The following is a 27,376-nucleotide window of genomic DNA, read 5'->3' on the forward strand; positions in this document are numbered from 1 at the left end:
GGAGAATTGCCTTGACCATCACCTTCTGATTCCTGCCATTCAGCCAGTTCTGGAGCAAATCAGCTCTTGGATTCCAGGGCCTGTAACTTTTGCTGTCAGTCTCCTATGCAGGACTTTGTCAGAAGCCTTGCTGAAATCCAAGTAGACTACATCAAATACATTGCCTTCAGCTACGCACCTGGTCATCTCATCAAAAAAATTCAATCAGGTTGGTCAGACATGACCTCCCATTGAAAAAAAAATGTTGACCATTCTTGATTAATCTCTGCCTCTCCAAGTACAAATTAATTCTGTCCCTCAGAATTGCTACCAATAGTTTCCCAACTACTGAGCTTAAACTGACTGGCTTGTGGTTTCTCAATTCATTCTTTCCACCTTACTTGAAGGACATTGGCTATCCTCCTGTCTTCTGGTACCTTCCTGTGATCAGAAAGGAACTGAAAATTATTGCCAGTGTCCCTTCCTACTTTCTCCCTTGTCTGACTCAACAGCCTGGGATACATTCCATCTGGCCCTGGAGATACATCTACTTTGAAGCCTGCCAGACCACTTAACATCTCCTCTCTGTCTATGCTAATTTCTTTAATTGTATCACTATCTTTCTCTCTGATTTCTATACCCACATCATCCTTCTCACTAGTAAATGCCAACACAAATTATTAATTTAGAACCCTACCTACATCCTCCTGCTCCATTCCCATGTTACCAATGTGGTCCTTAATGAGCTCTACTCTTCCCTTAGTTATCCTTTGCCATCAATGTACTTGTCCATTGTTTTCACCTGTTTACTGTCTAGTAGTAACTATTTATTGTCTTCTCAGGGGTCCCATCTCTCATTTAATTCTCTTTATCAAGAAATTGAAATATTCTTTCAATACCTTATTAAATTCTTCCCACAGACTCCATAATTTATCTCCTTATTCCTCTTGCTGTGATAGATTTTCAGCTCATTGCCCAGGCAGATAATTCTGCCAAGTTTATTGTGTTTTTTTTCCCAGCAACATGTAACTAGGCAACAAATCAGCAATCTATCAAGAACTAACATGCATAGGAGTAAACAAAGGGGAATTTCTTCCAACTACAAAGAGCATATTTGTTAAAAAGTATAATAAACGGTCAAGGGAAGGTCAAAAAATTGGATTAATTTCAAACTACATATTTAGTTGATGCGCAACTTTTTGAATGTTCCATGTTTGTCGGTAGGAAATGTTATGACTTGGACTGTAAAAAGATTTAGTGCCTAGTGAATAGATACAAATGTCTGAAGTAATAAAAGATTATAGATGATGTTCTCCAAATGGCAAAGGCAGTGTGTAACTGAATTATAAACTGAACATTTAACATATGCAGAAAGCAAGCACACAATAGGCATCATGACCAATCTGCATGTTCAATAACAGCAGAAAAAGCTAACCGTGTGTTTGTTCCTGAGTTGATTTTGATTGTCAAGTGTACGAACAACTGCTGTGTATAAACTACTCACCAAGAAAAAGAAAGGAAAATTTGATAGGTGTGATGCCATTTAAAAGCAGCATGTACCTTTGAAAGGGGCAGGGTGCTGTCTGTGAATTATTTGAGTCAATCCTATACAGATGGCACCTAGAAAATGTTCCACAGGGTCACTTCAATTTTCAGACATCATTCTGGAACCTTTATGGAAAGTGTGACCAAGAGGAGGAGATACCTTTTCAGACTGTTTCTAGGACCAATGGGCAATATAGCAAAAAATTCAATGATTTAGCGAAAACTACTAAGGTAAAACTCCAACACAAACTCTCTTCTCATCTGTGCAACCTCAATACTGACACAGCTTCCCTTGCCTACACCACCTCACTTACCTATAATCAAAGCAACGAATTTAACTGAACTTCCTTCTGCTGCCATTTGTACATGTTGCACTTTCTGCTGTCTTCAAAAATATCTCTGTCACCTTCCACACATCTGTCACTTTTGTACATCGTCCATACTACTCTCCCACGATGAACATACCTGTACAATCTTCCAGCTGCTGACATGAATAAATTCCTGTTTTTTTGTTAGGCAAGCTTGTACACCATACCATAGAACTGATAAGGAAAAGAGAGGCATCATGCCATAGATTCTGTGCCAATTGTAGCAGACTACCATGAAGCTAGTGGTCACAAAGCCTGTCACAAATGTTGCAACTGACATTGTCAGATAACACATTCTGAAGATCACTTATTCACTTTACTTTCTTTGCCTCTGCTCACTGAACTGTCAACCTCATACACAGTATGTCAAAGCCTTCAACTGCACCCATTTATCTCTACTACCTTTATCATTAATTGATAATCCTTTACTCTCTTTTTCTAGGTCCAATCAAAGTGAAGGACCTAGTTGAAGGAGAGATTTAAGAGGTTCACCAAAATCCAACGAATGCATGTTGTATTCAAGCCTCCTCCTATCTTTTCACACCTAAATTTATCACTATACCTATTTATTCTCTTCTTCATACTTTTGTGTATTTTCCTCAAATAGATCTATAAATGCATCAGTTAAGAGATTTACATTGAGAGATTTATCAGATATGTGTATATGAACGTGGACAGGGGATAGGTTTACTCAGAAACTTGGCTTGTTTTATTCACAGTTTATGATAAGTTGATTGACCATCTGGGATAGTAGTAAAAGATGCTAAAATTGACCTTCATGTGACTGGACTGAAGAAGAGAAGATCAGCTAGAGTTCTTGTTCCTCAATTTATGAATCCCTTTTGAATTCTGATGCTTGTACATAGATGTTCCCCAACCAGAAACTGTGGATGAACTGGGAGATCCATTGCCTACTGAACTTCAGGTATGGCGATCAAATCAGGGGACCCTGACGTTTAAATTAAATCCTAAGTTCACGGACGCTGCATTGGATGCCATAGTCATGGATGTTGACAGAAGGAGAGAGACTGTTGTTTCACGGAGGGGAGCCAGGAAAGACACAAGGACTACCTTCCAAAGGATATGAAAAGAGTCTGGCCAGGAGGACCTGTCAGGGTGGCACAAGAGGCTTAATTACCTCATTCTTGTGGTCAATGTCAATGAATGCATCATCTAAGGATATCATACCCATTCCTAAAAGCCTGTATTGCTTAATGCACCTCACGCCACCTCACATCCATCGATAGCGCTCATTCTGGAACAGGACTCACTTTTAATATTCAGAAGTTCCATCTCACCCTCAAAATATTCATCTGTGGAAGGCATATCACCTAAAGGTAGTGAAACTATAGGCCCCATATCTTTTCCAGCTTTGTATGAAGGGGACCAAGTCATTTATGCTTCCTCTGAGCATTTAGCAAAACGCCTTGTCAAGTCCAGGAACTCACCACAATAACTCCAAAGTCTCTCCAATGTACAGCCAGACATTTTGCAATAGCAGCCTAAATCACCTTCCCTATAAGTTGGTTGCCTGACGGTTAAGGATGGCATGGTGGCACAGTGGTTAGCACTACTGACTGAATGCCAGGGACCTGGTTTTGATTATGATCTAGCCAATTGGGAACTTTCTGATGCATAATTGACATGCCTATGCAAGTATATGCAAATTATCTTCCCAACATTAGGCACTGCACTTCATGTGGTTGCACACCCAAGTCTGACCTCACTAGCATTGCTATAGCTCAGGTGAAAACAATGACTGCAGATGCTGGAAACCAGATTCTGGAGTAGAGTTGCTGGAAAAGCATAGCAGTTCAGGCTCCTCGGCTGCAGCTCAGCAATGCTATACAGCCTAATTTCACACCATATATTTGCAGTCAGAAAAGAATATTTGGTCAATTCGATTGATTACTTTCAAGAATCAATTGTAATTTTGATGGAGCTTAATAAAGGTTAAATAGAAACTCTATACTTAAGACAATTTGTAACTCTAGTGTATCTAATGAATTGCATGCCATCAATCTTGCAATGAATGTCAGGTGTAGCTGTGGTGATAGCACATTCACATCAGCGACATATGGTTCTTCATTCAAGTCTCAGTCTAGAGCATCAGAACAAAAATTATAATTGATATTTAAGTGACGTTGTATGGGAGTATTGCACTGTTTGGAGGTGCTGTCTTTGGAGGTACTATCTTTCAGATGAGACATTAAAGCAATGTTCCACTTGGCTTTTTGAGTGGCTGTAAAAGATGCCATGACACTATTTTGAAGAATAGCAGGGTAGTTATTTCCAGTGTCCTCACACTTAGTTATCCCTCAATCAAAAAAGTTACAAGTTAAAGGTAGTGAAACTATAGGCCCTATATCTTTTCCAGCTTTGTATGAAGGGGACCAAGTCATTTATGCTTCCTCTGAGCATTTAGCAAAACGCCTTGTCAAGTCCAGGAACTCACCACAATAACTCCAAAGTCTCTCCAATGTACAGCCAGACATTTTGCAATAGCAGCCTAAATCACCTTCCCTATAAGTTGGTTGCCTGACGGTTAAGGATGGCATGGTGGCACAGTGGTTAGCACTACTGACACAGATCTAGTCATTATTACATTAGTGATTACAGGGCTTTGCCATTCACAATTTGACTGGTGTTTTCTACATCTTAAACAGTGACGCCACTTAATGAAAAATACTTCATTGGCTTAAAGATCAGTTAGCATATTACATGTTGCATAATTGCAAGATTTATTTATTTTCTTTTTTATAAGATAAGCTCAACTAATATTTGCTTTCAATAAATAAAATGCTCTAAGTGTTACAAAATTAAGGAACAAATTATAATGTGCACTTTTAGCTAATCGGTAGCTGAGGAGGAAATGGCTTGGTTGGTTGGATGAACAGAACTTCCAATTTAATGACAAAGCTTACGAGATCCTACAATACAAAAAGATTATTTTAGGTGAGTGTCAAAAGTCCACAATCCGTGCCTCTGAAAGGTTGCACAGTTGCTGACTGAGCAGTAGAGCAACATACGGAACGTGACATTCTGAGGCCTCTGAACTGGAGCCATCATAAGTTGAAGAGGAGATTAGATTCCTTACAGTATGGAAACAGACCCCAAAGAGTAACCTACCCAGACCGATTTCCCTCTGACTAATGCACCTAATGCTATGGGCAATTTAGCATGGCGTTTAATCTATCTAACCTGCACATCTTTGGATTGTGGGAGGAAACCAGAGCACCCGGAGGAAACCCACACAGACAGTCGCCTCAGGCTGGAATCAAAACCAGGTCATTCAGAATTAATGAAGAGCATCAAAGAAGTTTTATAAGATAGAGCTTTCTCTAATTTGTTATCTGATTAGAAGACTAGCAAATAAACTGTCATTCTTACTCTGTTTACTTATTGGTGTTAAAAAAATCAAAGAAAGAAATGCAATTCACAACCACCAGATATCTCAAACTTTCCAGCCAATGAAGTATGCTTGAAATGTAGTCATTATTGTGATATAGGAAATTAGCCATGCAAAGCCGACAAGACCACATGCATTGATTTATGAGTTTTAATTCTTAGAACTAATGTTTATTTTCTTTTTACACATTAATTCTAGTCAATTTAGGTACAGAACTGGCTTGAAGCTAGAAGACTGAGGGTGGTGGTGGAAGGATACTTTTCAGGTTGGAGGCCTGTGACCAGTGGAGTGCCACAAGGATCGGTGCTGGGTCCACTACTTTTTGTCATTTATATAAATGATTTGGGTATGAACATAGTTAGTAAATTTGCAGATTACACCAAAATTGGAGGTGTAGTGGTCAGCGAAACGTTTATCTCACAGTACAACGGGTCTTGATCAGATTGGTCAATGGGCTGAGGAGTGGCAGATGGAGTTTAATTTAGATAAATGTGAGGTGCTATATTTTGGAAAAGCAAATCAGAGCAGGACTTATACACTTAGTGTTGCTGAACAAAGAGACCTTGGAGTGTAGGTTGATAGTTCCTTGAAAGCAGGTAGACAAGATAGTGAAAAAGGCATTTAGTATGCTTTCCTTCGTTGGTCAGAGCATTTAGTATAGGAGTTGGGAGGTCATATTGTGGCTGTACAGGACATTAGTTAGGCCACTTTTGGAATATTGCATGCAATTCTGGTCTGCTCCCTATCGGAAGGATGTTGTGTAACTTGAAAGGGTTCAGAAAAGATGTACAAGGATGTTGCCAGGATTGGAGGATTTCAGTTATAAGGAGAGGCTGAATAGGCTAGGGCTATTTTCCCTAGAGTGTCGGAGGCTGTGAGGTGACCTTTTAGAGGTTTATAAAATCATGAGGTGCATGGATAGGATAAATAGACAAGGTGTTTTCCTTGGGATGGGGGAGTCCAGAACTGGAAGTCATAGGTTTAGGATAAGAGGGGCAAGATATAAAAAGGAGCTAAGGGGCAATGCTTTCACGCGGAGGGTGTATTTGGAATCTGTGTTTGGAATGAGCTTCCAGAGGAACTGGTAGAGGCTGGTACAATTGCAGCATTTAAGAGGCATCTGGATGAGTATATGAATAGGAAAGGTTTAGAGGGATATGTGCCAAGTGTTGGCAAATGGTACTGCATTAGGTTAGGATATCTGTTCGGCATGGACGAGTTGGACCAGAGGATCTGTTTCTGTGCTGTACATCTCTATGACTATGACTAAGAATTTAGTAATAATGCATTTAAATACGTATCGATTATAAATAAACACAGCATTTTGTTTAATGGATGTGGCTTTAACAAACATTTTTGTTTTGTTTATGGTTTCCAGTTGAGCTGGAAATATTCTGTTGCGACATTTATTTTTGGTGCCAAACATATTGTGACAGAACAACAAAGCATCAGTCTCAAGGGATCCAAAGTTCTTCCCTTTATTCTTGGAAAGAACATGTTTACATTTTTAATGTTTGTTTTTAATGGGGAAGACATTACCAAAATATATATGTAATATTCTGTGTTTTAGAAGATAATTCAAATTTGAATACTTATCATGATTTTATAAACCAGTGATGGAAGTCATTTTTGTTCACTCTGATTCCATTCCATTCAGAAGAATTTAGTTAGGGTTTGTTTACAATATGACAAAGAACTTGTTCTACCCCCTCTAATTTAAAAGACCAAATTATTTTTAATGTGGTTGCCAAAGAATTTATCCATTGATGGGAAGTCTTCAAAATCAAAGTATAGTATCTTCTATACCCATTGTTTTTCCTCCTTATGAGATTATTTGAGCTTTTATGGTAATGTCAGTTTACAAAAGTTGAAAAACTTTTCCACCATTTACAGTTTTTTCAGATCTTAAATCACAGCATGTCATTATATCTCTACATTGAATGATTTATCATCTTCAGCAATATATGTGCAGCTTTCCCTCCATATTTAATCCAATTTTAATACTCAAGATTTTAGTTAATATCTTTTGACAGAGAGAAAGTATAGCTAGCAAAGGTTCATAAGTTTGGCTAGCTTCTTAACAGTTGCATTCATAGAAACCTCCATCTTACCTTTTACTCGTAATTGACAGTGATTATGTAGTGCAGTTAGAAATAAGAACAGAGGTTGCCTTGTGTATCACTTTCATAGTCTCATGACACCTTAAAGCACTTATAGCTAAGCACTTTAAATGAGGAGACAAGGAGATAAAGAACAAAGAACAGTACAGTACAGCACAGGAACAGGCCCTTCAGCCCACCAAGACTGCACTGACACGTGATGCCTTTCTAAACTAAAAATTTTTCACTTCTACACAGTCCATACGCCTCTATTTCCTACCTACTCATACATCTGTCAAGATGCATCTTAAATGTTGCTATTATATCTACCTCCACCATCTCTTTAGGCAGCACATTCCAGGTACTTACCACCCTCTGTGTAATACACTTGCCTCACTCATTGCCTTTAAATTTACCCCTTTAACCTTAAACATAAATCCCATAGTGATTGACATCTCTACCCTGGGAAAAAGACTCTGACTGTCCATTCTATTCATGCCTGTCACAATTTTGTAAAGTTCTATAAGATCCCCCCCCCGCCATACACACACACAGACACACACGCACACAATCCTTCAATGTTCAATTGAAAACAAACCAAGTTTGTCCATTCTGTCTTCCAAATCAGGCAGCATTTTGATAAACAATTTCTGTATCCTCTCTAATCTCTCCACATCCTTCTTGTAGTGTGGCAATCAGAACCTGTACACAATATTTCAAATGTGACCTAACTAAGGTTATATAACATTGTAACATGACTTGCCAATTTTATACTCTATGCCCTGACTAATGAATGCGTGCATGCCATATGTCTTCTTGACCACCTTATCCATTTGTTGCCAATTTCAGGGAACTGTGGATCCGTACGCCTATATGCCCAAATGCTTTTATAGCTCAATTATACTAAGGATTCCTTTTACTGTATACCTTTCACCTGCATTGGACCTTCCAAAAAGCATCACCTCACATTTGTCTGAGTTAAACTCCATTTGCCATTTTTCTAACCAAATCTTCAACCTATCTATTTTCTGCTGTCACCTCTTGCAATCCACAGCTCCCCTAATCTTCATGTCATCGGGACCTGTGGATTGTGAGGAAGGTTGCCAGAAGATTGTCTAATTGTATTTATTCCCTCTCCCCCTTTTCCCTCTTAATTATTTAATATTTGCTATCTATTTGTGTCTTCTGCAGTAAAGACTGATACAAAGTATTTATTCAATTCCTCTGTGCCTGGCTCATCTTCCCAAGGAGTCTGTGTCAGCTGTGGTCTCTCTTCCTTTTTATATATAAATAAACTCTTGATATTACTCGCAAGTTTGCCCAAAGTTTATTTTCTTCCTCTTTTCTTTTCAGGCATCTTCCGTTGGTTTTTTAGAAAAATTCCAAATTCTCTCGCTTACCATTCATCCTTGCCACATTTTATGCTTTTACTTTCAATTTGGTGTTGTCCACAACTTCCCTAGTTATCCATGGCCTGCTTCCCAGAATTCTCCTTTCTAACCGGAATATATGTTTGTTGTGAGTAATGATTTATTGTCTTAAATGTATGCCTTTGTTCCTCAACCATCTTTGCTGCTAAGTCCTTTTCAAGTCCACTCTACCTGATTCTGCCCACATTTCATTGTCATTACACTCAGTTTTAACACAGTTATTTCCAAACCAAGTTGCTCACTCTCAAACTGAGTTCTAAATTTTACCATTTTTGTGGTCACTGTTTTCTAGGTGACATTTTACTCCGAAATCATTTATTAAACCTGCCTCATTATACATTGCCAAATCTAAAGTTATCTGATCCTAATTGGTTCCACAATATATTGTTCTAACAAACTGTTCCAAATACACTTTATAATTTCTTCCTCTTGGCTATGCCTGCCAATTTCACTTCTTGCCATGGTTCATGGTGCTGTAGCACTTTAAATTAAAATTCTAATCCCTTTATATCCTCCCCTTGCATACACATATAGACAAATAGAAAGGAAAAAATAGGTACATAAACAGAAATTGCTGGAAAAACCCTGCAGGTGTGGCAGCATCTGTGGAGATAAAGCAAAGTTAACATTTTGGGTGCACTGACCCTTCTTCAGAAATGTTAACTCTGCTTTGTCTCCACAGATGCTGCCATACCTGCTGACGTTTTCCAGCAATTTTTAATTTCCAACGTCTACAGTTCTTTCGGAATTTTTTTCAGAAAAAAATACATTATGGGCAGAGGATAACCGGGATATTGTTCAGTTGTTCTATTCATAGGTTGCTGAGATTATTCTTATGATTCTTCTGCTGGTTAGAATGTTGTTTCATATTCATTTTACATCAGATACATCCACCGGTTTGCAAGAGACACAAGGTGGCTGGTTCACCTATAAAAGACTCAATTTTGTCTTATCAGTTAAAAGTCACAGCCTACAACAACTGCTGAAGGAAAGGTTGACTGGATTTCCTCAGGTTCAAATGGGTTTTGAGTGCAGAAATACACAGCTCTTGAGCTGGTGGCAATCAAAGCACTTCTCCCGACCTTGTTCCTAGCCCCAAGCTGTTCAGTTGCCTGAGAACCAATCACACAGTTTTTTATAAGCAAAATGCTTCTGTCATTGATGTATGAACTAGTGACCAGTTATCAGTCAAGTCTGTACAGAACCCTTCAGCTCCAACTCATCTGTCACCAGCTCAATCACTGCTTATTCAAACAGTTACTTATGCAATGTTTTCATAAATGTCAGATTTCTTGTTTTCCAAAACATACAGCAATCTTTGGAAATATTGGTTTCAGAACAATTCTTCCTCATTTTAATCCACAATTTTAAAAGCACAAGAAGTTGATGTCTTATACTTCAACAATTTACATGAAGATTAAAGTCATTCATAATTAATGTACCACCTTTTTTACATGCCATGTTATCTCCTGGTTTATTCTCTGTCCGACAATATAACTTATGTATAATATAACTACAATTAGGGGGTCTATAACTCCTTTCAACACTGCCTTCTTCCCCTGTTATTTCATACCTCCATCTATGTGGGTTCTACGTCTTCTGATGCAGGATCATTTTTGGCTTCCACATTTATTTAATCAATAAATAATTGCTACTCCAACACCCTTTCCTTCTTGCCTATTGTTTTGAAAAGTTACATCCCCTGAATATTTAGTTTCTAGCTTTGATGTTCATGTAACCATGTCTCTCTGATGGCTATAAGATCATACCCATTAACGTCTATTTCTGCCATTAATTGATTTATTTTGTCCAAATACTACATGCACTCAAGTAAAGAGCCATCAAATTTTGGCTTTTTATCTCCCTTTGGTCGTATTTCCATTGTTTTTCCAGGTTTGTACACTCTGTCCCTTCCTGTCCCACTCTGGGTATCATTATCCAAAAAGCTGTTTTGCAATGCATATATCATAGAATCCCTACAGCACAGGAATAGGCCATTTGGCCCAATGAATCCACATCGACCCTCCAAAAAGTAACCCACCCAGACCTGTTCCCCTAAACTATTACTCCACATTTTCCTAACTAATGTACCCAATCTACACATCCTTGGACACTATGGGCAAGAGATAGGATTTATAATCATCTGGAAAGGAATAATTTGATTAAGGATAGTCAACACGGTTTTGTGAAGGGTAGGCATGCCTAACTAGCTTGATTGAATTAATTGAGAAGGTGATAAAACAGTTGGATGAAGGTAAAGCAGTTGATGTGGTGTATTTGGACTTCTGTAAGGTGTATGATAAGGTTGCACACAGTAGGCTATTGCACAAAATACGGAGTTTCGGGATTGAAGGTGACTTAGCGGTTTGGATCAGAAATTGGCTAGCTGAAAGGAGACAGAGGGTGGTGGTTGATGGGAAATGTTCATCCTGGAGCTCTGTTACCGGTGGTGTGCCGCAAGGATCTGTTTTGGGGCCACTGCTGTTTGTCATTTTTATAAATGACCTGGACGTAGGCTGAGAAGGACTGGTTAGTAAATTTGCAGATGACACTAATGTGGGCAGAGATGTGGATAGTGCCGAAGGATGTTGTGGGTTACAGAGGGACATAGATAAGATGCAGAGCTGGCCTGAGAAGTGGTAAATGGGAGTTTATTGTGGAAAACTGTGAGGTAGTTCACTTCAGAAGAAGCAACAGGAATGCAGAGCATTGAGCTAATGGTAAGATTCTTGGAAGTGTAGATGAACGGAGAGATCTCAGTGTCCAGGTTCATAGATCCATGAAAGTTGCCACCCAGATTGATAGGCTTGTGAAGAAGCACATGGTGCGTTAGCGTTTATTGGTGAGAGAATTGAGTTTTGGAGCCACAAGGTCATGCTTCAGCTGTACAAGACATTGGTAAGTCTGCTCCTGGAGTATTGCGTACAGTTCTGGTCACCACATTACAGGAAGGATGTGGAAGCTTTGGAAAGGGTTCAGAGCAGATTTGCCAGGATGTTTCCTGGTATGGAAAGAAGGTCTTACGAGGAAAGGCTGAGAGAACCGAGGCTGTTATCGTTGGAGAGAAGAAGTTTGAGAGGTGACTTAATTAAAACGTATAAGATAATCAGAGGAATAGATAGGGTGGACAGTGAGAGCCTTTTTTCTCACATGGTGAAGGCTAACACGAGGGTTGATAGCTTTAAATTGAGGGGTGATAGCTTTAGGACAGATACCAGGGTAGTTTCTTTACTCAGAGTAGTAGAGGTGTGGAATGACCAACGTTAAGGGCATTTAAACGGGCATTGGAAATACATATGGACAATAATGGAACGGTGTAGATTAGATGGGCTTCAGATTGATTTCACAGGTCAGTGCAACAGGGACGGCCAAAGGGCCTGTACTGCACTGTAATGTTCTATGTTCTATGTGTGAGTAGGCAGACAACCTTCCTGTCCTTGATATGGTGTAATGTCAGCAGCTTGGACATCAGTTTCTCAACTCAGACCTGAAGTACCTTGAGCTGTAAAAATGCACCACAAATGAATTCACTCTGGATCACTTTGGTATCCAGCAGCATACATATGCTGCAGTAGCAACATACAATCTGTCCAGTTTTCCCTCATAATTCAATTTAATTTATAAGTTAATGCTCTTGATTCCCTGCTCTTTACACTTTATTGTAACTTTTTTTACAAATAAAATATCAATCTTTTTGTTAACCAGCATTTTCTAAGACAGAAGAAAAACACTACAATCTAAACACAACCTGAAGACATTGCTTTTACTTTAAAGACTGGAATTATTTATAAATCTGACTCATCAATTAGCTGCTTTTTCTGCACTTGTTGTTCATGATGTCACTCCACTGCAGGCAGTCCCCTCAAACTGCACCTTTTATCCTGTCCCACTCATGTCTGGACACTTTATTTCTTGCAGCAATTTTCAGTTAAAGCACATCTATCATATTTGCACGCAATTTCCATTTTGAGCCAAATTCTCAGTTTCATTCGCCCAGCCTTTGTCCTACTTAGATGACCATTCATATTGACCATGCTCTTTACTGATTGGATGATGCAAAACAATCCCTTTTTTATGTGGATCCGCTCAGAATCACTTAACTTCTTAACTGCTTCCTTAATAGTACTGAGTGTACTTACACCAAATCAACAGCAGCAGCTCAAAAAGGCAGTTTACCATCAGTTTCTCAAGGGTAAATAGAGATGGATGATAAAAGTTGTCCCAGGCAGCACCACCCACATCATTTTATTTTAAAAAATTCAAAATTGAAATAATGTTTTAAAATCAAAACTGTAGATGAACATGGTGGTTCAGTAGTTAGCCTTGCTGCCTCACAGTGCTGGGGACCTGGGTTCAATTCCAGCCTCAGGTGATAGTCATTGTGGAGTTTGCATATTCTCCCTGTGTCTGTGCGTGTATCCTCCCGTAGTCCAAAGATGTGCAGTTTGGTGGATTGGCTATGCTAAAATGCCCATGTCCAGGGAATTATAGGGGGTGGGGGTCTTGGTGAGATATTTTTTGGAGGGTCAGTGGGCCAACTGGCCTACTTCCACACTGTAGGGATTCTATGATATTGCAAAAAGGTGTTGTTGAGGTAAATAACTGGCCATGAACCTACTAAAAGTCAATGGAAGCCCATAGGCCAAATAGCATATTTCTCCTATTTCATATTTTTCTGGATGTATTCTTTACTAATAGCAGAATGTTAGACAGTTCAGAACATATAGGAGTGGAGCCACATGTAGATTGGGTGGGAGGTTCCCTTCCTTAAAGGGTGTTCATAAGCCATTCATATTTATACAAAAATCTGTAGAATTATGGTTTTTATAAGTGATAATTCGGTACAATTCAAACTTCTGTATTTGTAGACCAGTACCATAATAATTACACAAATGCTGCCTCAGGAGGCTTGGCTTTGCCAGTAACTGGCCACCATTAATACAATGATACCCAACATCCAATTTGGTTGAGGTGTTAACTATTGCATTTTGTGGATACTTACAACATTTTGGCCCTGAAAATCCGCCTAAGGGAATTACTGCCTTAGCTTATAAGCATGGAGAAAATCATGTTTGAAACTTTTATCATGTAGTCTGATTATTGAGCCACTTAATGCTATTTCTGCTCAAACAAAATCAATTTTTGCACAAGGAATTGTTTTACTGAATAATGTGAGTTAAACAATATCAGGAAAAGAGCAAAAAGAATAGTAACAGATATTTTGAATTAGAAGACCTTGAATTAAGTGTAGACTAAATTTCTTCTTTTGTGATCAATGTTTGTTACTTTAACAGATTGAACATGAATTTTGTTTTGTTTTTCAGTTTGCAAGAAGAATTGGAAATGTTTAAAAAAGACTTTGAGAGACTACCGAAAGCTGCAGTGAGTTGTTAAGCCTACCATTCATTCTCTTAAAAGAGCATGCTTAAAATTTATACGCTGAATAATTTACCTTGATACATACATTATTTGCATGTTGTTTTACCTTTACTTGTAAGTGGTGCTCAGGAGAAAGTTAGGACCTCCAATGCTGAAGATCAGAGTCGAAAAGTGTGGTGTTGGAAAAGCACAGCAGATCAGGCAGTATCGGAGGAGTAGGAGAGTCGACATTTCGGGCATAAACCCTCCATCAGGAATGTGCGGGGGAAGATGGTTGAAAGATAAATAGATAAATACCTATGTCTTATTGTCTTATGGAGGATGGAGGTGGGGCTGGGGGGAGGGGAAAGTAGCTGGGAAGGCAATAGGTGAATGTAGGTCAGAGGTAATTGTGCTAGGTCATTGGGGAGGGTGGAGCAGGCAGGTAGGAGGGAAGATGGACAGGTAGGACAAGTCAAGAGGGCAGTGCTGAGTTGGAGGATTGGACCTAGAATGAGGTGAGGGAGAGGAAATTTGGAAACTAGTGAAGTCGATGTTAATGCCATGTGGTTGAAGGGTCCCAAGGTGGAAGATGAGGCATTCTTCCTCCAGTTACTGGATGCTTTGGATTTTGTGGTGGAAGAGGCCCAGGACTTCATGTCCTTGGGGGAGTGGGAGGGGTAGTGGAAGTGATCAGCTACAGGGTGGTGGAGTTGTTTGGTGTTTGTGTCCCAGAGATGTTCCCTGAAGCCTTCTGTGAGTTGGTGTCCTGTCTCCCCAATGCAAAGGAGACTATATTGAGAATAATGGACAGAGTAGATGAGGTGGGTGGATGTACAGGAACATCTCCGCCGGATGTGAAAAGATCCTTTGGGGCCTTGAACGGAGGTGAGGGGGTAGTTGTAGGCACCGGCAGGGGAAGGTGCTGGGTGTGGAGGGGTGTGTGGACATAATGAAAGAGTCACAGAGTGATTGGTCTCTGCGGATTGAAGATAAGGTGTGGAGGGAAATTTATCTCTGGTGGTGGGGTCTGATTTTAAGTGGCAGAAATGGCAGGGAATAATGCACTGCATCAGGTGATTTGTAGGGTGGAAGGTGAGGATCTTTGATGAGGGGAGGTTCCCCACCTTTTCCTCCACTACATTGATGACTGTATGGACGCCACCTCATGCTCCCACAAGGAGGTTGAACAGTTCATCAGCTTCACTAAAACCCTAACCTCAGGTTCACCTGGACCATCTCAGATACCTCCCTCCCCTTCCTGGACCATGTCTTCGTCTCCGGTGACTGACTCAACACGGACATTTATTTCAAACCCACCAACACCCACAGCTATCTGGGCTACATCTCCTACATACACCTACCACCCATAAAAACACATTCCTTTACTCCAAAGTCTTCTGCCTCTCCCATATCTGCTCCCAGGAGGAGCAATTCCATTCCAGCACATCCCAGATGGCCTCCTATTTCAAGTACTGCAATTTCCCCTCCCTTGTGATCAACTCCTCAACTTCGTGCAACTCCACCCTTAAACCAATCTGCTATAGCTGCAGCAAGGATAGAACTCCTCCCCCTCCCCGGACCTTACCTTCCACCCCACAAATCTCCAGAGACAGCACGCTATCCCCAGCCATTTCTGCCACCTATAATCAGACCTCCCCATCGCCATCTGTGCTCTGCAGAGACCATTCCCTCCATGACTCCCTCCTTAGGTCCACACAACCCACCAACCCATGCTCCACACCAGCCATCTTTCATTGCTGCGGTAAGAGGTGTAATACCTGTGGCCACACCTCTCCCTCCACCTCCATCCAAGGCACCAAAGGGTCTTTTCACTTCCGGAAGAGATCTTCCTCCACATCCACCCACCTCATTCACTGTTTCCATTGCTGTCGATATATCAGGGAGATAGAGCACTAGCTCATGCAGCGTTTCAGGGAACATCTCTGGGACACACGCACCAAACAACCCCACCACCCTGTGGCCAACCACTTCCACTCCCCCAAGGACATGCTAGACCTGGGCTTCCTCCACCACCAATCCAATCCACCTAACAACTGGAAGAAGAATGCCTCAACTTCTGCCTTGGGACCCTTCAACCACATGGCATTAACATCAATTTAACTAGTTTCCAAACCTCTCCTCCCCCCACCATATCCCAGATTCAACCCTCCAACTAAGCACCACCCTATTGACCTGCCGCACCTATCCGCTCCACCCTCCTCACTGACCTATCACAATTAACCCCACCTGCATCCTCCTATTGCCTACCCAGCTAACTTCCCCATCCCTCCTACTTATGTCTCAATATCCTTTCCCCCTCTACATTCCTGATGAAGGGCTTATGCCCGAAATGTCGACTTTCCTGCTGCTAGGATGCTGCCTCACCTGCTGTGCTTTTCCAACCCCACACTTTTCAACTCAATGGTGCTCAGCCCTAACTTACATTAATGATTCAGCTTGGCAGTACTAACTGCATATAACTAGACTATGAATCATACATATCCTGCAGGGTGGAAAGAGGCCATTAGGCCTGTTGAGTCTGCACTGACCCTCTGAAAAACATCCACCCTATCTCTATATCCACACATTTTAACCATGGATATCCCACCTAACGTGCAGATTCCTGTGACACTTCAGTGGAATTTAGTATGGCCAATCCAACTAACCTGCAATAGACAGTCACCCAAGGCTAGAATTGAACCTATGTCCCTAGCACTGTTAGGCAGCAATGCTAAACACTGAGCCACCATGTCATCCCTTAAAAGTGCAGGGTGACTGCCAAAGTAATCTACTCATTGGGGAATTGAACCCTAGTCTCCCATATGACAAAGTTAAAAATCACACAACACCAGGTTATAGTCCAATTTGGAAGTACCAGCTTTCAGAATGCTGCCCCTTCATCAGGTAGCTCTGGAGCAGGATCATAACACACAGAATATATAGCAAAAGATCACAGTGTCATGCAACTGAAACAATATATTGAACAAACCTAGAGTGCTGTTAAGTCTTTCATCTTTCGGAATGGGTTGCAGGTTTCAGTTCATTAATATGTAAATCCCAGAACTTCTTTTAAGTCACATTCTCGAAATAACTTAAGGTTTTATTTAACAAAAGTGACATCTCAGCTCAGACAATCCATTACAGGCGTGAGGTTAGAGTTTGTCTGTATCTCAATCTTAAGTCAAACAGGTTCTATTTCCAGAATAGGAATTTATAAAATGTTACATGGGTTTACTGCCTGCATTGATTGCAATGATTGTGTACTTTTTGAACAAAATAGAATGTATCTGCAAATGCATATTCACCCCATAGACTTATATGTATATGCATGCGTGTATGTGAGGGAGAGGGAGAGAGAGAGAGAGAGAGAGAGAATGTGTGTATGAGTGTGTGCTTGTGAGAGTGTGCGTTTGCATATGTGAGTGCTTCATAGAGTGTGTGATGAGTGCGACGGAGTATAAGCCTGTGCATGGGTGAGAGTGTGGTGGGTGTATGGGAGAGGGTCTGCGTGAGTGTGTGAGTATGTAAGAATGTGTGTGAGTGAGAGTGTATAGTGTAGTGGGGTCACCTGTAGTGAGACATGAACCCAAGATCCCAGTTCCCACTCCCCAAAGACACAGACACCTACACACACACACACTCTCTTACTTACTCACACAGACACTCTGTCATACACATGCTCTCTCTCAGACACACACTTAACCCCCACACTCACAGCCACACACACACCTTCTCATAGGCTTATACACCATCAATTGTCCGTAGTGTTAGGTAAGGGGTAAATGTAGGGGTATGGGTGGGTTGCGCTTCGGCGGGTCGGTGTGGACTTGTTGGGCCGAAGGGCCTGTTTCCACACTGTAAGTAATCTAATCTAATCTAATCACACTCTCTCCCATGCACTCTCACTCACACTCTCTCCCACACACTCCCCCACCATCTTCACATGTAAGCATATGCGGTGAATTTACATTTGCAGAATTGTAATTGCAGATACATTCTATTTTGTTAAAAAAGCAAACAATCTGCAGGCAGTCAATCCATGTAACATTTTTATAAATTCCTACTCTGGAAAAAGAACCAGTCTGATTTAAGATTGGGAATACAGACAGACTCTAACCTCACACCTTTGTGACTTGAAAGAAACTCTGGGATTTACATATTAATGAACCGAAACCTGCAACCCATTCTAAAAATGAAAGACTTAACAGCAATCTAGGTTTGTTCACTATTTCATTTCCACTAATTAAGACCCTTAAGTGGTTAATTAAGGGTTTAAACCTGCCACCGACCTGATTACCTGCCTGCTTGGAGTGGGAGAGAAGTGGCTACTTTTCTGATGGGGAAACCAGAATATACTATCTGCTGGATTGGCAAGACCCTCCATTTAGGAGAAAGTGAGGACTGCAGATGCTGGAGATCAGAGCTGAAAATGTGTTGCTGGAAAGGCGCATCCAAGGAGCAGGAGAATCGACATTTCGGGCATGAGCTCATTCCTGAAGAAGGGCTCATGCCCGAAACGCCGATTCTCCTGCTCCTTGGATGCTGCCTGACCTGTTGTGCCTTTCCAGCAACACAAGACCCTCCATTTACCTTAACCTGAGAACAATTGGAAATAATTGAACCAGTGGTGACATTGGAAAGGAGGTCAAGTGTCAGTGACTCAAAGCCCCTGCCAGGCTTTGTCTCCAACCAAACCAACTTCCCGACCACCCTTTCTCCCCACAACCCACAGTCCAACAAAAAAGTTATCTTTTTGCTAGTGCAGCTCTTCATAGTTGTACAACCTCAACCTCCTAAGAGCCCAAGAATCTGACCTGACCTCACATAAATCTTTGATTAATGCTTGACGTAGTGTGATTTCTCATTGGTGGGGACAGGGGATACTCACCAATGAAAATGCCCATTCCCACATCTTGAGCAGAGAACACTAAACCCAGTCCATAATTCCCTAACAAAGCTGCCATTTCATGCCTACTGACTTGCCTATTTAAATTAATTCACTATTCCCAGAACTCCAATCTGAACAATAATTAAAAATGTAGACAACACATGGTACCATGGATGCAGTTCCATATTATACATTCAATTATTTTTCTGTTTAACAACATAAAATTCTGGAAATATTCAGGTGAGAGAGACACAATGACTGCAATACTGTTGATGTTGTATACATGGATTTGCAAAAAACAAAAATAACCCAAGGAACTGTAGATGCTGGAAATCAGAAACAAAACAGAAATTGGTGGAAAATCCCTGCTGGTCATAGAGTCATAGAGATGTATAGAATAGAAACAGACCCTTTGGTCCAATTTGTCCATGCTGACCAGATATCCCAACCCAATCTAGTCCCACCTGCCAGCACTTGGCCCATATCCCTCCAAACCCTTCCTATGCATATACCCATCCAGATGCCTTTTAAAAGTTGCAATTGTACTAGCCTCCACCACTTCCTCTGGCAGCTCATTCCATACATGCACCTCTGTCTCCATGAAAAAGCTGCCCCTTAGTTCTCTTTTATATCTTTCCCCTCTCACTCTAAACCTATGCCATTGAGTTCTGGTCTCCCCCACCCCAGGGAAGAGACTTTGTCTCTTTATCCTATCTATGCCCCTCATAATTTTGTAAACCTCTATAAGGTCACCCCTCAGCCTCCAACGCTCCAGGGAAAACAGCCCAGCCTATTCAACCTCTCCCCATAGCTCAAAACATCCAACTCTGGCAACATCCTTGTAAATCTTTTCTGAACCCTTTCAAGTTTCACAACATCTTTCTGGCAGCATCATGGAGAGAAAATGGAGTTAATGTTTTGGGTCCAGTGACCCATCTTCAAAACTGGGGTCACTGAACCCAAAATGTTAATTCTAATTCCTCTCCACTGATGCTGCAAGACTTGCTGATTTGCAATCATTTATATCTGATACATTGCAAATCAACAAACTTGTAAACAAAGTTACTAGTATAAAAGGGACAGTAGCTATAAAGACTGGCTGAGTCTTAGGAAATAGAGAATAATGGTCAATGAACATACATTAATGGATATCTTTTCAGGCTGGAGAAAGGCTTTTCCTGATATGTGTTAATGATTAGATTAGATTAGATTAGACTTACAGTGTGGAAACAGGCCCTTCGGCCCAACAAGTCCACACCGACCCGCCGAAGCACAACCCACCCATACCCTTACATTTTACCCCTTACCTAACACTACGGGCAATTTAGCATGGCCAATTCACCTGACCCGCACATCTTTGTGACTGTGGGAGGAAACTGGAGCACCCGGAGGAAACCCACGCAGACACGGGGAGAACGTGCAAACTCCACACAGTCAGTCGCCTGAGTCGGGAATTGAACCCGGGTCTCTGGTGCTGTGAGGCAGCAGTGCTAACCACTGTGCCACCGTGCCGCCCATAAAAAGGTACATGTCAGAAGTGGGATCTGGATCTTGACATACAAAGGAAAATTTCCAAACTTTCAGACAGCACTAAATTGGAAAAATTGTAATCTGTGCAGACAATAGTGTGGAATTCCAAAAGTTGGTTCAATGCAGAGAGGTGTGAGATCGGGAGAACATTGAAAATCAATATAAAACAGGGGGTAAAATTCTAAAGGGAATGCGGGACAGCGAAATCTGGGTGTATATATGCACAGATCATGAAAGATAACAGGACAGGTAGCGAGTCAGTTAATAATGCATACTGTGTTCTCGGGTTGCTTACGTATAGAGGTGTAGAAGACAAAAGCAGGGAGGTGATGTTGAATCTGCATACATTTGGTGAACCTTAGCTGAAGTTTCGTGTCCAGTTCTGGGTGCCACATTGTCAGAAATATGTGAATGCAGAAGTCATTTATGAGAATGGTTCCAGGAATGAAAAACTTCAGTTCTCAGGATATATTGAAGAAGTTGGGACTGTTCTCCTTGGAGAGAAGGTGGCAGAGAGGAGATTTGATAGACATTTGCAAAATCTTAAGTGGGTGGATGTAACAGTTAAGGAGATGCTGCTCCTACTTTTAAAAAAAAGAATGAAGGGCATACAATTAAAATGAAGTGCAAACAAAGCAAGGGTGACTTAACACCAACTTCTTCACACAATGAATAAGTAGCATATGGAATGCATTGTCTAGAAATGTGGTGAAGGTAAGTCCAACTGAAGCATTCAAGAGGGAATTGGATGATTTTTTGGATAAAAATGGTTTATAGGAATATAGGGGTAAAAATCAGGAGATTGGTACTAGGTAATAGAACCAATGCAAGTATGATGAGCTGAATGGTTTCCTTCTATACCATAACAATTCTGCATTTCTGTGAGACCATCTGTGGAGAGAGACTCAGGGTTAACATTTCAGTCAGTGACTCTCATTAGACCTGAAATGACCTGAAACTCTGTCTTTCTGTTCACAGAAGCTGCCTGGCCTGCTGGTTAGTTGCAGCATTTTACAGATTTCCAGCATCCACAGTATTTTTCCTTTGTTTTCAACTTGTCAAAATGATTTGTCTCCAAACTATTTATTGTCCTTATGCATGTGTAGGCATTTTAATTTGTATCTTATAGTGCAAGTGTGTTAAATAATACAGAAACATTCAGCCAATCAAGCTCACTCTGAATAACAATGTAAACAATCTGTCTATTTATCTTCCAACAAAGTTTTTAAGCTTAAGTGATTTTTTCTAATGCTTTAGTTTTAAGTCCAATTTTACTGAAGTGTGGAGGAACATATAATAGCGAGTTTTGAGAAGATTTGCAGTTCAGGTTGAGGTTCTAGATGTAGGTTTGCTCGCTGAGCTGGAAGGTTCATTTATGTCAGCATACTAGATAACATCTTCAGTGAGCCTCCGGACGAAGCACTGCTGGTTTTTCCTCCTTTCTATTTATATATTTGGGTTTCCTTGGGTTGGTGATGCCATTTCCTGTGGTGATGTTCAATCTCCCTTCTTATCTGTATGTAAGGATACGAGTGAGAGAGTGTCATTTCGTTTTGTGGTTAATTGATGTTCATGTATCCTGGTGGCTAGTTTTCTGCCTGTTTGTCCAATGTAGTATTTGTTCCAGTTCTTGCAATGTATTTTGTAAATGACAATAGTTTTGCTTGTTGTCTGTATAGAGTCTTTCAAATTTTACTGTTTTAGTGTGTTGGTGGTTTTGTGGGCTACTATGATGGCAAAGGGTCTGAGTAGTCTGGCAGTCTTTTCTGAGATGTCTTTGATGTAGGGGAGAGCAGCTAGGGTTTCTGGACGTGTTTTGTCTGCTTGTTTGGGTTTGTTGCTGAGAGATCAGCAGAGTCTGTTCATTGGGTCCCATTCTTTTTGAATACACGGTATAGGTGATTTTCCTCTGCTCTGCATAGTTCCTCTGTGCTGCAGTGTGTGGTGGCTCGTTGAAATAGTGTTGAGATGCACCTTACATACAGATAAGGAAGACACCACTTCAACTGGGATAACACATCCATCCTAGGACAAGCCAAACAGAGACATGCACGAGAATTCCTAGAAGCATGGCATTCTAACCGAAACCCTATCAACAAACACATTGAGTTGAATCCCATCTACCACCCCCTGAGAAAAAGAACAGGAAATGACATTACTATAGGAAATGATGTCACCACAGGAAATAACATCACTAACCCAAGAAAACCCAAACATATAAATGGAAAGCAGAAAACACCAGCAGTATTTCGTCTGGAGGCTCACTGAAAATGTTACCTAGTATGGTGACGAAACATCTGAAAATTAACCTTCCAGTTCAGCGAGCAAACCTACATCCGGAGGAACATATAATGCCAAATGCATGTAAAAAATCATGGTCAGAAATAACATTTCTTCGTAAACGATTCATTGTTAGCAATTCACTATTTTTTCTCTTGTGAAACAAGAACAGTACAGATAAACTATACACAGACTGCTGCCAATTCTTGTGATAGATAAATTATACTATGACACAATAGCTAGTGGGAAATTAGAGAAGCTGAAAATGTGTTGCTGGTTAAAGCACAGCAGGTTAGGCAGCATCCAAGGAATAGGAAATTCGATGTTTCGGGCATAAGCCCTTCATCAGGAAACTTAGAGAAGAGTGAGTAACACATGAAATACTTGTAATTGATCATTTAAATATTTTTTATATACTGTTCAGAATCAACAAAATACAATCTATAAAAACTAATTTGTTAAACAAATTCAGTCTGCTTTAGTTTTTTTTAAAGAATGCAAATGATTTAAAGAGAAAATTAATTTTCAGTTATTCATATCGTACCAAACCAAATTGTGAAATGTTTATTATGGCTCGGTGAACAGGGACTTAAGGGAAAAATCTGTGCTGGAAGATTTGTTTTAATCTTTAAAAGTGATAATAATGAGTATATAAGTCAGTGAAAACTGAAATAACTCCATGAAGGCTGATATCCAGTCTCCATGTACCCTTTATTTACATGTGCATAGTATATGACGCTCACCCTGCTAGCTCAGAGTCAGCACCGAGGGCAAACAGAACCTCTGATACTCCTGTTTATATCTGTCAGCCAGGACTCCCTAACTGGATCAGATTAACAGACTAATCAGGGAACTCATATTCGATGATGTCCACTTGGCTGATCTCATTCCAATCACTACATCCTTCCCCTGAAAGTCCAGTGACGTAGGCTCATTCTTTTTCCTGTAACTTCTCTTAGGGTGTTTTCGCACCAGGTCTGGTTCCTCCAACTCTGGCTAGGATACTGGTGGCATGTACTGGACTGTAGTCTGCCTCTTGAGCATCTCAGACAAAGTAAATTCCTTCTTCAGGCATTAATGGTGTCAAGACTGCGACATCCGCATATCTGTCTCGCCCTCAAAGGTTTCTTTGACACTAGGCTTGGATAGTGGGGGGGAGCAGAGAATTCACAGGTTCTGACAGCCTTGCTGAACAATCTGAGGGACCAGGTGCGTTTTTCTCTTGCCCTGCTTGCAAGGTTATAGCTTTCATGTGGTCCGTGTGCTTGTTCAAGAATGGGTCTCTTACCTGAACTTTGTACATCAGGGGACTTGACCTCATGTTGATCAAGCTAGGCCATTCCTGTAGTTTCAACATCAAAATTTGTCCCATGACATAAACAGCCTCTTTCACATAGAGGAGTCTTTTGTCAGGCATTGGTGTTCCTGATAAGATGTCACTCTTCCTCCAATGTCCTTGAAGATGAGCTTTAATCTGGTGTGGAATCTTCTCCCATTAGTAATTTTTCTAGAGTTATCCCTGTAGTTATGTAAAGGATGGTCCTGTAATCAAACAGGAACCAAGACAGTTTGGTATCAAGTGAAACTGTATGCTGTTTCCTTAAGTCTGCTGTCAAAGTTTGTACGGCTCTTTCTGCAAGACCATTGGATGATAGATGCTATGGAGTGTCCTTACATGCCAAATGCCATTCAAGTTTAGGAAATATTCAAATTCCCTATTGGTAAATGATGTCTCATTGTCTGTGACCAACACCTCCAGGAGTCAGTGTATTGCAAAAGATGTTTGCAGGTGGTTCACCTGGCCATTTCCATGAATGTGGGGGAGCTGCTGGTGGTAATTGTTGTCTTTGCTGGCACTCTGTGCACTGCCCAACCAACATAAAATCTTGGCCACCAGATATAACGTCTTGCCAAAATCTTCATTTTAGAAACTCCTGGATGACCCTGGTAGAGTTCAGCCAGCATCTGGCAAGGACATTTGCTCAGGACAATTACTCTTACTCCCTATATTTATATGCCAAACTGTATAGAGAGCCGGTCTCATTGAGTCCAGAAAGGCTTCAATTCTGTTTGCAATAGATCCTTCATTTCTCCCATCTTCACCAGCTGTTTTAGGTTTGCCAGGATGGGATCTTTTTACGTCCATAATTTGATATTGTCAGCAGTGACCAAAAGTCTATCCAGAAAGGTGAAAACCCCAATAGACTTTTTTTGTGACAACACCACCAGTACTATATCTGCCAGTGGGAGGTGGCTTAAGACATCTACATTTGCCACTTGGCATCCCAACCTGTAATTGTACGCACTCAGAGTAAGAGCCTACCACTGAATTGAACCTAAGCTATGGGCAGCATGGCTGTGCCCTCCATTAGTAGTTCTAGCAGGGGTTAGTGGTGCATTACTATTACAAATTTACAAGCGTAAAGACATTGGTGGAACTTCCTCACACCAAAGATGACCACCAAACCTTCCTTCTTTATCTGGGCGTACTTTTGTTTGGCATCAGCCATAGCCCAGGAAGCATACACTACCAGGCATTCCTCCCTGCGGGCCATTGCTGAGCCAACACTACCCTGATACAGTATGGGAAGGCCATGCATGTCAGCACCACATTTCCACTTGGGTTCGTAGTATGCCAACACCTTAGAAGATGAAAGCTGCTTCTTCACTTTCCTAAAGGCCTCTTTGCTTTGCAACCATTTCCAGTGCTACCCTTTTTTCAATATCAGTTGTAAGGATGCCAGGGTGGAGGCCAGATTACATATGAGTTTTTTGTATTAATTCACCAACCCAAGAAAAGACCTAAGTTCTGGTTCAGACTTTGGAGCCACAGCAACCTTTGATTGCTTTCACCTTCTCTTCCAATGGGTGTAACTGTCTTGTTGACTCTGTAGCCCAGTAGGTCAGTGGAACACACATTTTTCTCTCCTAAGGAAGTCACCGGCCTTGGAGATACATTTAAACAGTATGTCCAAGCTCTTTAAATGCTCTTTATTGATCTTGCTGGTTATTAGCACATTATCCGAATAAGTGGTGACCTGGGGTAGAGCTTGTAAAACGTTTTCCACTGTCCATTGGAAAATGGCATAGGCTGCTCATACCCCAAAAGACAGTGTTGTATTTTGGCACAAACTGTTATGGTCGAGAGTGTGTTGCTAGAAAAGTACAGCAGGTCAGGCAGCATCCGAGGAGTGGGAGAATCGACGTTTTGGACATAAGCCCTTTATCAGGAATCAGGATTCTTGAATCTGTCCTACTGAACTTTTCCAACACCACATTCTTGACTCTGATCTCCAGCATCTGCAATCCTCACTTTCTCTTACAAACAGTTATGGGTATTAATTGAAGCATACTTCTGAGAATCCTCAGCTAATCACAATTATAGGTATGCACAGCCTATGTCCAGATTCATGAAGGACAGCCCCTCTGCCAGCTTTGCATATGAGTCCTCTATGCGAGGGATTGGGTATTTGTCCAGTAGTGAAAATCATTTCACTGCTTGGTTCACCTTTGTGGAGATTTCAAACAAACTGTCGGGCTTCACAGATCGTATGACTAGTGTTACCCATTCCGTAAACTCTACTCATTTGATGATTCTTTCACTTTCCAGCCTCCTGATTTCTGCCTTTACTTTTGCACATAAAGCAAATGGCACTGGGGTGCCATGCAGAATAATGGAATTGCTTCTTGGTTAACATGAAATGTGCCCTGGGCCACTTTGACCTTCCTGAACATCTTTTGGATATTTAATTAATACTTACCTCAGGCAGCCAATCAAGTGCAAGATTTCTCAACCAATTTCACTCCATCTTTCTTGGGCCCCAGCCTTTTACTCTAATCAGTGAACTAGCTGCCTCTCCTAAGAGACTGGAACCAAGGTAATTCCCACAATTTGTAAGGGTTGCCCAGTATGGATTTTCAGCTGGCTGCAGTCTTAGGTAAGTAAACTTAAGGGTTGGTTTCGGAGCAAATTCTGGTAAAGATTGGTTCCACAAACAGTGATACAGCCATGCTGACCTCCATTAGAACTAGCTGATCATTTCACCAAATGGTCCTTTTGATTCATTCAAATTTGGATGTTGCTAAAGCAATTTAACTGTTCCAAATCAGCTGTAGGTGAATTTCCAGTGTGCGGTTTCTGCTGGATACTCGCTTGTGAGTTCTGTTACTCAATTCAAGCCTAGTGGGACTATTTCGATGTCTTGAGTCTGCAACTGCAATCTCCTTCTTGCTGAGAGCCTCAAGAAAAGTTTAACCTTTTGACTGAGGCTTGGCTTTGTTTTAGGGTTTTACTGCAACTTGACCTAGAGTCCTGAGTTCAGGATATGTCCTGAGTGAGGCTGTGCAACTGCCTTTATTCAAGTGGCATTCCCAAGCTGATTCAGTCTGGCAAAGGTGTCCACTTTCAGTAGAATACCCAGTCACCCATGAGCTCCATTTGCCACATTTACTAATGCCCAGTTGGACTTCAGGTAGTAGGCACTTTC

General features: G+C 41.0%; 1 protein-coding gene across 1 annotated transcript in view; it reads left to right on the forward strand.

Annotated features, from left to right (window-relative positions):
* Nucleotides 1–27,376, forward strand: part of ccdc146 (coiled-coil domain containing 146) — a 145,680-nt gene that overhangs the window by 39,678 nt on the left and 78,626 nt on the right. The window contains exon 4 of the mRNA XM_060842552.1: nt 14,155–14,212. Coding sequence (XP_060698535.1) covers nt 14,155–14,212 — 58 coding nt within the window. The remainder of the gene's footprint in view (nt 1–14,154; nt 14,213–27,376) is intronic.

This window comes from Hemiscyllium ocellatum, chromosome 23 (genome assembly GCF_020745735.1).
Source record: "Hemiscyllium ocellatum isolate sHemOce1 chromosome 23, sHemOce1.pat.X.cur, whole genome shotgun sequence".
NCBI lineage: Eukaryota > Metazoa > Chordata > Chondrichthyes > Orectolobiformes > Hemiscylliidae > Hemiscyllium > Hemiscyllium ocellatum.